Genomic DNA, 14,681 nt, shown 5'->3' on the forward strand with positions numbered 1-14,681 from the left:
TGGGGGATTGGTTGAGTCGGGGGCAGGCATTGTATTTGCTGTGCGGTTTAGTAGTGTAATGCAAACTGGTATTTGCGTGCAAGAGCTGGCGGTGGATGATTAGGGGTTGTTCGACGCGTTGAGTGTGAAACAGAGTGAGTTAATACACGTGGCACGCACCATTTTGTGACTTTGGTGTTCAGTGCATGCTCATTACGGGATGTGTGACATACTTGTTGGTTTCTTATTGTAATGGGATTGAGTCTCACCTTTATCTAGCTTTAAAGCAGCACCCAAGTCACATTCTGAAACCATGGTGTCTGCTCCTCCAGCCACTGTCAGGATGAGAGGTGATGTCAGATAGTCTTGGCATCTGAATGTGGGATTAAACCTCAATGACATAGTCTGGACATTTTACAGCATCTGGATTCATTATTTGGGATGTTTTTCACTGTTCAATCCCAGTTTCAACATACAGGAACATTTATTTTATTGTGAAAGAGGATAAATGGTTATTTGTGTGCAATGTGCCGAATTCATCTTTCTATACACACATTCAAATATATACCTGCCAAAATATTTTGAATAATCAAATGAAAATATATTTCTAAGAATAAATGGTGAATAGGAAACAATTCATGAAAAGCCCTGTAGCATAACAGCAATACTTTTGGTACAAAAGGAACTATGTCTGATCAATAGAGCATACCTATGGTAACAGGCACTGAGGTGAAGGGTGTGGGATGGGTTTGCAAAAAGTCTAACAGCAAAAAATAAATGCTGTCAGTGCTGCTCATGATATCCTAGCCCACAGATTACACTACTTTTGGTTTGTGCAGTACCTCAGTGACAAGATGCAGACTGGATCAAAAGTGAGCCAGAAATGATGCAAAAGGTTTACTTATAAAGTGACCAGTTTTCATGCCAAGGAGCAATGGTGGGTGAGGTAAATGTGTCCGTTATGTTTCAAACAGAGTAATTTTCAGTTTCTATCATTGGGGTAGACATCATATGTGTGGACATAAATCCTGGTGTCTCACATGCAGTTATCATGAGAGTTACTTATGAACAGAAGGTATGGTGTTCTGCTAACACATCCAGCTAGGATTCTTTGTGACATCACATACATTGGTTATGATCATGGCACTTGCATTCAAGATTGTTTGGGACAGCTGTGATTGCATGTTTAAAATGACATGAACAATTTTCACTTAAATTATAACCATGAATAAAGTAAGTTGAGAAGATATATAATAAAGACAGCTGTGATTGCATGTTTAAAGTGACATGAACAATTTTCACTTAAATTATAACCATGAATAAAGTAAGTTGAGAAGACATATGGCATGACAAGTTGTTGACAATTTCACTAGAGCTATGTGAGGCATGGAGCAGTATCAGTGCACACTGAGCATCATGGGTGTGTTTGCAAATGCACATTAATGTCTATGATTTTGCAGTGTTCTGTTTAAGTTGTATGAAAGGAAAGCTTTTCTTGCAAAGGTAGAGATCTTCCATGTCTCTCACTGATGGCTGTGTTCATACCCCTTGACCTTTCCATTATCAAAATTCCCCTTCTGTTATAAAAAAAATCAATAAAGACATGTTGTGGGTCAGTCCAGAAAGCTCCAAAATCAAGAATAAAGAGCAGCAACTCACTTGGTTGCAACAGGTATCAACACGTGATACTATGTATGTTATATCAACACACAATGTATGTTTTGACCACATTGCCACCCTCAGATCAGCGCGCGCCACACTGCCGTACCTGTGACGTCGTGGGATCGCGCGACGCCGCCTGCCGCCGAGCGGAAGACGATGGCGGCCGCGGCCACGGCGGCCGAGCGGCCGGACGGCCTGCGCGACGAGCTGCGCCGCTTCCTGAAGGCAGCCACCAACGAGACGCGCCTCAGCCAGCCGGAGCTGACGCACATCGCGCTCCGGCTGCTGAAGAGCCTGCCGGCCGCGCGCGACGCCGGCCTTGAGTACCTCAGCTCGGTGCTGGACGGCTGCACGGCTCAGTTCGTCGCCAAACTGGAGGTAGGTGCTGGCCAGCGGACGTGGTGGTATTCCGCGTCTGGTGATGGGAACAAGCGTGGCGCGCGTCTGGCTATGTCCGTTGGGGTCCGTTTTGACACCGACTAGGCCTCTGACTATGGACATTGAGCTTCCTTTGTTTCGTAAGCCATGCGTTAGTAACGAACTCGTAACACCGGATTTGCTCCTAGCTTGCATCCGCATGGCTCAAGCTCAAACACGTGCCTAGTCATTGGATAAGAAGTTGCTGTGTTCGGCGTCTCCATCAGCGACGATTACGTCGCTGCCGTCGCTGCCGCCACTGCCGACTGTGTCGCCATCACGAGAGTCGGGCGCGTGCTTTGCGGCAGGAGGGTGACGTGCCGGAGAGCGCGGCGGCGGCCGGCGAGGACGAGTTGGTGGGCGAGATCAGTCAGGCGCTGTCCGGCCTGCTGGAGGCCAACCCGCACACCTGGGCGCCTGTCATCTCGGCCTGGTCGCTCGAACTGCTCGGTACGGCACGTGTGCGGACGCCGCCCCTCCGCCCGCGAAGCGCACCGACGACAGCGGCTGGCCGGCGCTAGGCGGGCCGGTAGACCGCGCTGGCCGCTGGGCCGCTCGGGTAGCAGCAGCTGGTGAATATGCCTGGAGGTGGCAGGTAACCTGGCCGGTGGGCGCAGCTCGAACGTGGCGTGTTGAATATGCCTGGAGGTAGCAGGTAACCTGGCCGGTGGGCTCAGCTCGAACGTGGCGAACTGGATCGCTGGCGTGATTCTGAGGCCTCTTGGACACATCGCCGTCCAGAAGCCCGGTGCTGCGTATCCGAGCCCGGAGTCCCTGTCTGTTGGTATAATCCTGCCATGCCGACGGACGTCTGTTGTTGACGTGCGCCGGTGGCCTGCCGCTCCGGTCCCGACGTGGCGTGGGCCGTCTCGGCTGCTTCCACGTGTGAGCGGCGCCGTCGAGCCCGCACTGACGCCCGACTCGCGGCCAGGTCGCCTGTCGTCCCGGTACTCGGCGCGCGCGCACGTGCCGCACTCGGCCGGCCTGAACGACCTGGTGCAGCTGTGGCTGTGCTGCCCGGCCACGCGCGCGCTCATCCACGTGACCGTGCTGTGCGTGCGTCACGACACGGACGTCTGCATCAAGCCGCTGCTCGGTCAGTCCCGGCCTGCGCCGCGCCGTCGGCGGGGATGTGCCCCCCCCCCCCCACACACACACACTCCACACAGACCCCCCCTCCCCCCACTCTACACATGTCCTCCTCCCCAGGGGACACGTGTGCGGCTGGTGGCTAGAAACGTACTCTTGAGAAGTTGCGTGGCCGCCTGAGGGCGCCTGTGTGTTTAATAAAGTGTTGTTAAATATGTATTGTGGGTTAAGTTGAGGGTTGACTAAGTTACCTTGCAGACGGTCGTGGTTTGTTCAGCAGTGATGTTCGTCAGCCATTTGATGCCTCTCCGTCATGGTGTTTACAATATCACAGCCAGATTTCATGGGTCATACCCAAAGCAAAACCTGGGCCGCGTGTTCAGTGTGATGAGCGCGGCTGGTGTGTTCGACTGAGTCTGGTCATGTGTGCGTACTTGCGTACTGGTCATGTGTGCGTACACTCGATGCCGCCTCCACCCCCCCCCCCTCCCCCCCTTCCCCGCGGCCTGAACAGGCGACTGACCGCGCCGCGTCCGCCGCAGACACGTCGGCAGCGTACACGCCGCACTTCGACTGGGTGGTGGCGCACATTGGCTCTTGCTTCCCCAGCACCATCATCGAGCGCGTGCTGAGCGTGGGACTGCGCGAGTTCTGCGCCCAGCAGGCGGCGGCGCCCGGTGAGCAGACGCCGCCCGAGCTGGGCGGCCCCGGCGCCGGCCAGTCTCGCCAGGCTCTGCCGGGGCCTCGGCAGCGGCCGGCGGCGGCGCTGTCGCGGTCAGCGGCCGTGTTGTGCAGCGGGAGACGGCGCCGCGTGAGCAGCCTCGCTCCCGCTGCGCTTCAGCGTAGCGGCGAAGACGTATTGTATTTAGCTTGTGGGTGCTGGGCGTAGCAAAAGCCAGTGTGAAGGCTACAGGACGTGCAGCAGGCGCTGCTTCCATCAGCAGCTGGTGGCAGGGTGACATCACGGGGATCAGCGTGATGTCACTGCGATCTGCGTGACTGTCCTGGTCGTGACCTCGCTGTCCGGGCAGCGGGCCTGGGATGTGAGACACTCTGGCTCACGTCAGCTCTAGCTGAGCTGACCTGCTGCACGCTGCCTCAGGGGGCACTCCGGGAAAGCGGAGCTCGGTCGTGCAGATCCTGGGGCATCTCGCCGCCAGAAACTCGGCTGAAATCTGCGACGCCCTCAAGGCCTTGATCCAGGTAGAAATGCCGGGGACCGCGCGTGTGTAGCACCGCACTCCGCGTTCGCCCGATTGTCGCACCATACCGCGTTCAGAGGCACCGTTAAGTTATCGACTGCCGATGCACACCCTGTGTATGTTGTCAGGCTGCAGTGTTTGCGAATGTAGTTGTTAGCGTCGGCCGCAAAATGCTTCAACAGATCTTTTAACTGTTAGTTGATAAGAATGACGGTAGTAAGATCGCGGCAGCGTTGTGAAAGCCCGTTCCTGTTCGCGCTGGCCATCACTTTGCGTTAGTCCGTGTCGCAGTGTGATGAGCTCTGTGAAGCCGTGTGGGCCCGTGTCGCGATGAGTCTGCCCCGTGGCGCGGCGTCAGCAGTGGCCCAGTGTGGTGTGCCGTCGCCGCCGCCACCGCCGTCGCCGCTGCTGCGCCGTCCGCCGCTGACGCCGCGTCCCCCGCGTCCGGCAGCAGAGCTTGGGCCCGTCGCCGTCGGCCGCGCCGGCTGGCCCGCCGGACGAGGTGCGGCTGGCCACGGTGCCGTTCCTCCTGCAGCTGGCCGGGCTGTCGCCGCTGCTGCTGGACACGCTCTCCACGGAGATCCTCCGCACGGGTGAGGCCCGCCGCCGTGTCGGTGAACGGCACCCTCGCGGCTGTCGCCTTGGTTACGGGATGTCCTTCGGCTCACTAACTTCGGTCGGCTCTCTGTGGGAGCATTGCCTCCTTCCTGGGGGTGCTCATGTTATATGTCGTATCATCCCATCTTATATGTCCATTATGTTATAGCTTTCTTGGCGTAGATCTGATCAAACATCCAGCGACGAGCGTCTTGATCGTTTCCCGCCCGCGACGTCACCGTCGGCGGCCGGTGACGCGGCATCGTGACGGGTGACGTAACGGTGACGTGACGGCCTGCCTGCCGCAGTGACGGTGGCGCAGCTGGCCGCGGTCGCCGCCCAGGTGCCCGGCTGGATCCCGCGCTACTTCGCCACCGCCGAGGCACTGCTCTCGCTCACCGTCCACCTGGTGCTGCGCTGCGAGCGAGGCGCGCTCGCCGCGCTCCAGCTGCTGCTGCGCGCCGCCGATCCGGACTCGACGCACGGCGACGACGTGCGCCGCGCCGCCGAACACCTGCTTGGTGAGTCTGACCGACGCGACCCTGCCTCAGAGCAGGCATCCACCAAACTGGAGGGATCGCATACCTGCGATGTGTGAGGTTGCAGGGACATTGAGGTGCCGTGGAGGCAGAGATGTGACTTATGATGACTTGGGGCACCCATTTCTTGTTTGTAGATCGTTGTTGCAACTTGTAACCAACCTGCGCCGTGGAAGCCCTGCCCGTCCACCTTAGTATGCTTTAGGCAAATCTGTGGTCGGGGCTTTGTTAGTCTGCGTGTTTGCTCTCACCCGTACCATGTTTAAAACTTGTGCTGTCGTGCGTGTCTGCTGTCTCGCACGGCGGTGCGTAACGGCGGTAGTGACGATGTCCGTGCTGTGGTGTGGGGCCGACAGTGCGTGACAGCGTTGCTGACAGTGTCCATGCAGTGGTGTGGGGCCGACAGTGCGTGACAGCGGTACTGACGGTGTCCATACAGTGGTGTAGGGCCGACAGTGCGCCGCCTCCTACACTCACTGTCTGCCCCCGCTGTGTGCGTGCGTGCCGACAGAGCGGGTGCTCTCGGAGCTGCAGCGGCTGGTGCTCGGCTGTCAGCCGGGCTCGGCGCCGGACGTGCCGCTGCTGGTCGCCCTGCCGGACGCGCTGCCCCAGCTGGCCGCCCACCTGGGCGCCGACGACCAGCGCGCGCGCCGCTGCGTCCAGTTGCTGGCCACGGCGGCCACGAGTCGCGGCGCGTCGGCGGCGGCGCACACACTGGGCCGCCTGCTGGAGCGGCCCCAGCTGCGGCTGGCCACCCTGCTGCGCCTGCTGCGTGCGCTCGAGAGCAACTTCGCGTCGGTGCTGGAGGAGGCGATCCGGCACGCGTCCGCCGAGAGCGCGGCGCCCGAGCAGGTGCTGCGCTCGGTGGTGCGGCTGCTGCGCTGGGAGCGACGCCGGCCGCCGGCCGCCGCCGCCGGCCTGCAGACGCCGCTGTCGCAAGCCGTCGCCGCCTGCGCGCCGCTGCTGGCCGAGCGGATGACCGAGCTGCGCACCGCCGACGCCGCCGTCGAGGCGCTGGCGCTGCTGGAGCTGCCCGATTCGCTGGCCGGCAGCCGGCAGCTGGCGCTGGCCGACAGCGTGGTCGGCTATCTCTTTTACTGCATGCGTCGCGGCGACCGGCCGGCGGTGATGCTGCGACGCGCGCGGCTGGCGCAGCAGCTGCTGGCGCGGCTGGCGGCGCAGCCCGTCTGCCTGCCGGCCGTGCTGCGTGCGTTGCTGCACGCGGCGCTGCAGCCGCACCAGGCGTCGTACTTGGGGGCGGCGGGCGGCCGGCCGGCGCCTGGGCCAGCCGCCCGCCCCCTGCTGCAGGAGAACCGGCGTCTCTCGCGGCTGGTGACCGTGCCGCAGGCGCACACCACGGTCTTCCACGCGGGTGTGATCGGCGCCGGGCGCCGGCCCGGGCCGGCTGCCGCCCTGCTGCCGCCGGCCGCCGCCCGGCTCAACTGCGAGCTGCTGGTGGAGACGGTGGCGCGCTGTGTGGCGGCGGCGCGCGCGCCCGAGGACGGCGCGCGCACGCTCGCGCTGCTGCTTGTGGAGTTCATCTCCCCTGACGTCATGTTCAACGGCCTTCCCTGGCCAGATGAGGAGTTTATGAAGGTGGGCGAGCCTCGGTCCCTGTGTGTGTCATTGGGGCTTTACGACGCACTCAGCTGCTGAGGCTATCTGGCGTTGCCTACCTCTCACTCTGGCAGGAAGGGCGGGAACCGCGGGGTGCCAAACCCCATACCTCTGGTTTCCCAGACGCGCAGTGGTTAACGCAGACGAGTGAACCACTACACCACCGGCGCCCCGAGCCGCGGGCCCGGGCCACATATCAGCATCACTGGCGTGGCAGTCGGTAGCAGGGCTGCCAGCAGCAGCACGTTACCGCCGGTCATCCCATACTCTCCTCGGCGCGCCATTGCTGGCTTGGGTTGTGGGTGGTGAAACCGTGTTTGAAGTCGATGGAGGCAGTCCCTGGGCATCCGCCTTGAGTTATATGTCCGAGCATGAATTGCATTGTCTTAACGATGGCTTACCGCCCCGTGTCGTCTCCATCCCTGTTCGTCACCATGCCCCTACCTTCCTCTGAGCGGTGAACGCGAAACCCACTCGTTCCCCACATACTGCGGCGCGTAGTGTAGCCTGGCCTTTTGCATGTGGCTCCGACTGGCGGCGCGGGAGTCGAGTTCATCCCCCTTGATTATGAGCCGCGTCCCGCACGTGTTCCAACGGCCGGCCGTCCGCCGCGGGCGGCACATCTGACGAGTGGATGGGTCGCGCGCCAGGTGACCATGGAGCGGGACCTGGAGATGCGCCGCTTCTTCGATCACCACCCGGTCAGCTGGTGCCTGCTGGAGCTGGTGGCGCGCCGGCCGCCCGCCATCTGCTACTGCTCCGTGCTGCTGCGCGCGCTTGCCGCCACGCTCATCCAACATTGGTCCTCCACTACGGTTAGTCACGTAAACGGGGGTCTCCTGCAAAGTAAGCCTGCATTTCTGGCGATATGGTCAAGCTGCAAGCTATCACCAGCATGCTCACATTGTCGTCCTAGCGGGCAGATTAATTTGTCGTTGGATGACTTCTGCTCGCCCTGTCAGCCACTTCGTTCATAGTTACTGAAACCGCTACAAGTAATGCAAAATGTTCGTACAACACGTTTGCGCCATTCGTCCGCACCAGTCCCAGTCGACACGGACATCTTCACTTGTAAACGCGTGCTGCGACGTCACTAACGTGTGCAGTGACGTCACGACGGTGTGCGCGTGACGTCACGAACGTGTGCGTGTGGCGTTACGAACGTGTGCGTATGACGTCACGACTGTGTGCATGTGACGTCACGACTGTGTATGTACGTGACCTGATTCTGCGGCGGAGAGGAGCAGCGCGGTGCTGAGACGGCCGTGTGGGCCGGTTGCAGGAGACGCAGGCCTGCAACAGCGCCGGCCCGCTGGACGTGACCGAGCGGCTGCTGCACGTGATGGCGCTGGGCCAGCTGCTGCCTCCGCCGCTCACGCTCATCCCCGAGATGCTGGCCACGCTGACCTCGCACGAGGTGGGTCTGACGTCACACGGGGCCGGCGTAACCCACGGCGAGGGGTGTGACGTCATGGCAGGTGGATATGACGTCCGCGATCGCTCGCCAGTCTTCCCGCACTCGGGACTCATTGGCATTTTAATCGTGTATGGGTGAAGCCTTTTCTGGTTAGGTCCACAGTCTGGTTTATCAGCCTCCGACGGGGTTGACCTGATGATAGAAGCCATAAGCCTCGTGGTAGATATTGAGATGGGACCCGGTCTGATGTGTCTCTCCACCGGCCTCTTCTGACGTGCCCTCCACCAGTCTCCTCTGACGCGCCCTCCACCGGCCTCCTCTGACGCGTACCTCCACCAGTCTCCTCTGACGCGTACCTCCACCGGCCTCCTCTGATGCGTACCTCCACCAGTCTCCTCTGACGCGTGCCTCCACCAGTCTCCTCTGACGCGTACCTCCACCAGTCTCCTCTGACGCGTGCCTCCACCAGTCTCCTCTGACGCGTACCTCCACCAGTCTCCTCTGACGCGTACCTCCACCAGCCTCCTCTGACGCGTACCTCCACCAGTCTCCTCTGACGCGTACCTCCACCTCTGACGCGTACCTCCACCAGTCTCCTCTGACGCGTGCCTCCACCAGTCTCTCTGACGCGTACCTCCACCAGTCTCCTCTGACGCGTACCTCCGCCTCTGACGCGTGCCTCCCCCGGCCTCCTCTGATGCGTACCCCACCAGTCTCCTCTGACGTGTACCTCCACCAGTCTCCTCTGACGCGTGCCTCCACCTCTGACGCGTGCCTCCACCGGCCTCCTCTGACGCGTACTTCCACCAGTCTCCTCTGACGCGTACTGCCACCTCTGACGCGTGCCCTGGGCCGCCGCCAGGTGTACCTGCTGCTGACAGACGTCTGGGCGTACATGCGCGAGACGGTGCCGTCGCCGGCGGCCTTCACGCACGACGCGGCCGGCGTGGCGAGCCGCTCGTTCCCGCCGCTGGAGGCGCGCTTCACGGCCCGCCTGCTGCTCGTGCTGCAGAACAACATGGCCACGCTCGGCCACCTGTTCCCGCAGGTACGGGCCGCCATCGCGCCGGCCGACTGACGGACGCGCGCCCGCTCGCCGACCGGACGCTAGCCACCTGTTCCCGCAGGTACGGGCCGCCATCGCGCCGGCCGACTGACGGGCGCCCGCGCGCCCGCCGACCGGACGCCAGCCGCCGCGCCCGCCCGACTTCGCAGTGTTCTGAGGTGGTGTGCGTGCAGACCCCGGATGGGCAGCGCGGTGTTGGGCGCCCGGTGGCGGCGCCGCACGCCGCTCGCAAACAGCCGATACAAACGGGATTTATTCGCGGACATTCGGAACAAAGCAAGGATTAATTAATAATTTGCGGCGGCGCGGATGTGCTACACATGTTCCGCCGCAGGTAAAATAGACTTCGTCTAGAGGACGCTTGCGTCCACTGTTCATGTCACTGGCCGTATCACTAAAACCAAGCCGATAGGGGAGGTCGCGCATTTTATGCTAATAAATAAAGCTATACACCAGCACGCAACCATCAGCCTGTTGCTGCGCCTCGCCGACCAATCAACGGCGAAGGCGGGCGTCGGAAATAGCTTCCCACAGCGGTCGGGGCGGCGCCCTCATAACGGCACGGACCCCTCGGTAAAACTGACTGGCCTTTGGGTAAACGGAGCGGACAGACGCTGATCACTGGACATTCCTTCGACGGCTCCGGGCACTGTCCGGGTACGGTCGACAAACGAAGCCGGCACGGGGCCCGAGACCGGCTCTACAGCAATGACAAGTTTGTACTGGTTATCCCTACCGAAGACAGACGTTCGTTTCTCGCGCGCCAGCGGCGGGCCCCAGGCGGGGGCCTGCGTGAAGTCTTGCGCTACTGGACCGGACGGCGCGGCCGCCTCCGCTGACTGCACAGCGGGCGTGACGACCGACCGCAGCTGCGGAGACGGACGGAGACAGCGGTTAGATGGCTGTCGGAGAGATGGCGCCACCGCCGCTCGGTCTGGCGGAGGCCGGCGGCTTAGGCGCCATGCTTGGCTGCACCACGTGTGCAGACGCGACTCCAGCTTCCACGCCGGTTCGAGGCGGGTGCCACGCCGCGGACGGCGGCGGTGCCGCCCGGCCCAGCCGCGCGGGCTGCGGATGGGACCGGCGCTGGCGGCCCCAGCTCTGTCAGGCGGGCCAACGGCAGGACCGCAGCCAGCAGCTCACTGCTCGGTAGTGGGTGCCAAGGCCCGACGGGCGGCATATGCAGCCACATGACAGCACCGCATTCGATGATAACATTCAGGGAAGACGTCATCTGACCCACAATGGGATTTCAAAGCTCCCCTCCACCGCCTCTCCAGTGCATTGCCCTTCCCCGCACGGAGGTCCATAGCCAGAGCGGAACGTGAACACGCACCTAGGCCTGCATTGGCTCACAGTTGGCCTGTGCGTGCATGCCACGATGCCGAGGAACTCCAGCGTGTTGAAGGTCATATGGGCGGCGCCGACCGCCCCACTGGCCGCTTCGCTGTTGATGACCTCCAGCCCGTCTGCGGCAGGTCGGCGGCTCAGGTCAACTCCAGCCCGTCTGGCAGAGGTCACGTGACGCGACAGACCGCGTGCCCTCAGCCACAGCTGTCAGTCTTCATGACGACCTGGGTTTGAGGGCCGCGCGCCCGCTGCGTGGCTATGCGGTGCTCAGCGTCCGTCGTTTGCAGGGGAACAAGCCACGTACCCTGGCCGTCTAAAACCAGCCTACCTGATGAGGCAGGTCCACCGAAACAGACGTACCAACCGCAAAGTACCATCCACATCCACATCACCCGCAGCCAGAGACGCCACAAACAACACCGGCACGACTCGGCAGCTACTCTAAACACACGCGGCGTCACACGACGGCGGACATACCGGAGTCGCACGACTCGCCGGATGACTCATCAGGGTGGTGCAGCTCGCCCGCTGACTCACCGGAGTCGGGCGACTCGGCCGACTCGGAGAGCTCGGAGGCTGAGTAGCCGGAAGACGAGATGCTGGGTTGGCGCGGCGGCTCGACCGGCCGCCGCCGGTCCAGCAGCTGGCTGGCCAGCCGCCGCTGCTGCCGGCGCAGCTGCCGCTTGCAGCGGTGGTTCATCCGGTCCTTGTCCTCCAGGGACTGCCGGATGCATACACGGCCGTCAGCTGAAGCTCAGCACCGCGGACCGGTGGCCAACCCACACACACCGCGAGACTGCGACGGCGACGGACCGACTGCCAACCGGTGTCAACCGCACAGCGCGGTCACCGCGCCGCCGAGCGAGTTAGCTCCGGCCGCTGAGTGAGGTCGGCGCTCCGATGCGTGGGACCCGGCTCGCCACAGAGTGGGGCCAGCCGGGGGCGACGCCAGCCCAATCCCAGTGTCGTGTTTGTCGCCCACTGTTTGCCCTCCAGATCAACGCCAGCTGGCCGGTACGGTCGGTCGACGGCGCCGGTAGACTACGCTAGAATCTGAATACACATGGTTCTGGTGCAGAGACAGGGGCCCGTACAGAGACAAGGTCCTGGTACAGAAACAAGGGCCTGATACAGAGACAGGGGCCTAGTACAGAGACAGGGGCCTGGCACAGAGACGGGTCTGGTACAGCGACAGGGGCCTGGTACAGAGGCGGGGATTCGCGGACATTGGCCAGGCACAGGGAGGGGCCCGTGAAGAGCCAGGGTCTGGTACAGAGACAGGTGTCCGGTACGGAGACGGGGGTATGGTATAGGGACAAGAGCCTGGTACGGAGACGAGGGACTGGTACAGAGACAGGGACCTGGTACAGAGGCAGGGGCCTGGTACAGAAACAGAAGTCTGGTGCAGAGACGGGTTTGCAAGGAGAAAGAGGTCCGGTACAGCAACAGGGGATATGTAATGAGACATAAGTCTGGTACAGAGAGGAGGTCCGTAAAGCGCCAGACGGCCGGTACAGAGACAATGGTCCAGTACAGAGTAAAGAGACATGGGTCTGGGACAAAGCAGTGATCTGAAAAAAGAGGTCCAGTTCAGAGACACAGCTACAGCTGTGGGTCCGTCAGCGGCAGTGGACCGGCCCAGAGGCGGCCATCCCAGCCACTGCCCTGCGGCGGCGGGCCCCTCGCCGAGCCCGGCGTCGGGCGAGGCTGAGCGGGCGGCGGCGCCGACGTACCCGGATGTAGTCCCTGGCGCGCGTGAGCAGGCCAAGCGTGGTGTGGCGGCTGGCGTCGGGGCCGGGCGGTACCTGGTCCCGCAGCCGCTCCAGGCACCGCCGCAGGTGCGCTCGCCTGCCGGAGAGCACAGAGACCGGCCGACCTCAGGAGCCGGTGCCGGTGCGCGGGGACGCGCGCGCAAGCGACCGCCGGGGCGACGACGGCCCGCCGGGGCTCGCCGACGTGTGCCAGCTGTGTGCGGTTTGACACGGCATGGTGGGACTGCGCGGCAAAGTCACGCTGCCGATTCGATTAAGTCTTAACGTGACTGGGATCACATTACGCGGTACGACGCAAACATTCCACGCAAAACGCAAACGGGACCAACCATGAGCACGCACAAAAACACCGGTCATCCCACGCATACGGCTTCCCTGGCAAAGCAGGTACTTTCGCTCGTGCACGGTACCGAGTCGGAAGACCGCACAGACCACACAAACCAGTTTGGAGCAGCTGATTGATTAACTCGCCTTTAAACCCTACGTTAAACCAACGGTTGAAAGCTGTCACTGGCGCGGCAAAGCAATCAGCTCCTTATTCAAATCTCACAACACGCCACCATAGCCGCGACCACATGAATGACACAAAAACCGCCTCCACGCCAAATCGCCGCTCACAAATTCCAGCTCTCGCCGACGCCGTTCGCGCACCAGAGCCCCGAGCCCGACGAAATCCGCGAGATGCCCCTCGGGTGGGAAGGGGGGGGGGGGTCAGCCGCGCGGCGCTGGTGTCGGCCCAGGCTGCCGGGGTCGGACCGCCCCCGTGCAGAGCGCCCGCTCCGCGAGCAGCAACTCATCGCAGCCCGCAGAGTGGCCGCCGCAATCCTATTATTACGATCAGCCAATGGAAAGCGCCGCCCGCCGTGATGGATCGCGCGTCCAGTAACTAATAGCGCTTGAGCGGTGATGGATGGGCAGAGGCGGCGGCCGGGTGGGGCGCCGGGCCGGCGCTGGGGAGGCCACCGCAGGGCTGCTGCGGGCGCCGCCACTGCTGCCGCCGCCGGACCGGGGTCGGCGCGGCGCGGCGGCCTCTGCAGTCCGCTCGCGTTGGACACTGGGCGGCCCGACGCTCCGCGGGCCTGTCTGGCTAAAAACTCCGCACGCGTCACTACACGCCCCGGCAGAACCGCGCTGCCTCGGCGGTGGGTCCAAGGTACACGTAACCAGCTCTACTTACCACGAACCCCGCCCCCAGAGGTCATGCATGCAACCCGTTCGATCAGCAAGGGCACGCGGATCAAATAAGCACTGGCCAGACGCAGCGATGCAACGGACACGGCGTGGTATGGCCATGGCACCGCTGCCGGGCCGGCACCAGGCCGGCGCGGGCCCGGTCGGAGTCGGCACGTCCCGGCCGAGCCGGCCGTCGGTGCTGTCCCCGGGGTCAGGACATGACCGGGTCACAGCGAGCCTCGCCGTCCGCTCATGACCAACGCGAAGCTCGTGCTGACTGCTTCCCCCCTTCTCCGCGGCTCGGCGCGGCATCCGTCGACGAACGACCGAACACGTCGGCGCCGCCGGCAACCGACGCCAACTCCCGCCGACGACCTCGTTTTTTGCTGCAGACCGTGTGCGTCACACTATATGGGCAGGTGGTTATTTTCGCTGGACCGTGGCGGGAACGAACCGTTTTTAGTGCTGCTTCGAGCTCTGGGTCGGCAGAGGGCAAAAACAAAGCCATGAAAAACGAAAACGGTTGGCACTAGATTCGTCCTCTGCCCGGCGGCTTTCCATCACTCCACCGACACCTGGCAACGCCGAACACGAAATAGACCGGGCGCTAATTACCAACACTATGTCCCAGCATAGCAACTCGCAGCGAACGCGTCACCGATCAGTGCGCGCTCCGCGCCGGCGCGGTCGAAGGGCGGTGCACTCTTCGCCGCTTCGACCACCCTCGTCAGGTGATTCATGTCCCGCCCGGCCGCCTTTGTCTACGGCCAGCCGCCGTTTGATGATCCTCGACCGGGTTGT

General features: G+C 62.4%; 1 protein-coding gene across 1 annotated transcript; it reads left to right on the forward strand.

Annotated features, from left to right (window-relative positions):
- Positions 1-867: 867 nt before the first annotated feature.
- Positions 868-11,730, forward strand: LOC119098327 (integrator complex subunit 5). Its single transcript, XM_037221249.1, has 15 exons — positions 868-925; positions 1,723-2,019; positions 2,367-2,508; positions 2,990-3,154; positions 3,690-3,824; positions 4,250-4,350; positions 4,801-4,942; positions 5,255-5,467; positions 5,997-6,025; positions 6,794-6,853; positions 6,971-7,081; positions 7,753-7,917; positions 8,385-8,519; positions 9,382-9,567; positions 11,654-11,730. The coding sequence occupies exons 1-15, from the start codon at positions 914-916 to the stop codon at positions 11,684-11,686; spliced, it is 1,926 nt and encodes a 641-aa protein (XP_037077144.1). The 5' UTR covers positions 868-913; the 3' UTR covers positions 11,687-11,730.
- The last annotated feature ends 2,951 nt before the right edge of the window (positions 11,731-14,681 follow it).

Source organism: Pollicipes pollicipes, unplaced genomic scaffold (genome assembly GCF_011947565.3).
Source record: "Pollicipes pollicipes isolate AB1234 unplaced genomic scaffold, Ppol_2.1 Scaffold_4740;HRSCAF=5597_pilon_pilon_pilon, whole genome shotgun sequence".
NCBI classification, from domain to species: domain Eukaryota; kingdom Metazoa; phylum Arthropoda; class Thecostraca; order Pollicipedomorpha; family Pollicipedidae; genus Pollicipes; species Pollicipes pollicipes.

Excerpts from the sequence above, each read along its gene's own strand:
- LOC119098327 (XM_037221249.1), top strand. Across the intron at positions 4,351-4,800 it reads CCCTCAAGGCCTTGATCCAG|CAGAGCTTGGGCCCGTCGCC; the intron begins GTAGAAATGCCG and ends CGCGTCCGGCAG. Across the intron at positions 7,082-7,752 it reads CAGATGAGGAGTTTATGAAG|GTGACCATGGAGCGGGACCT; the intron begins GTGGGCGAGCCT and ends GTCGCGCGCCAG.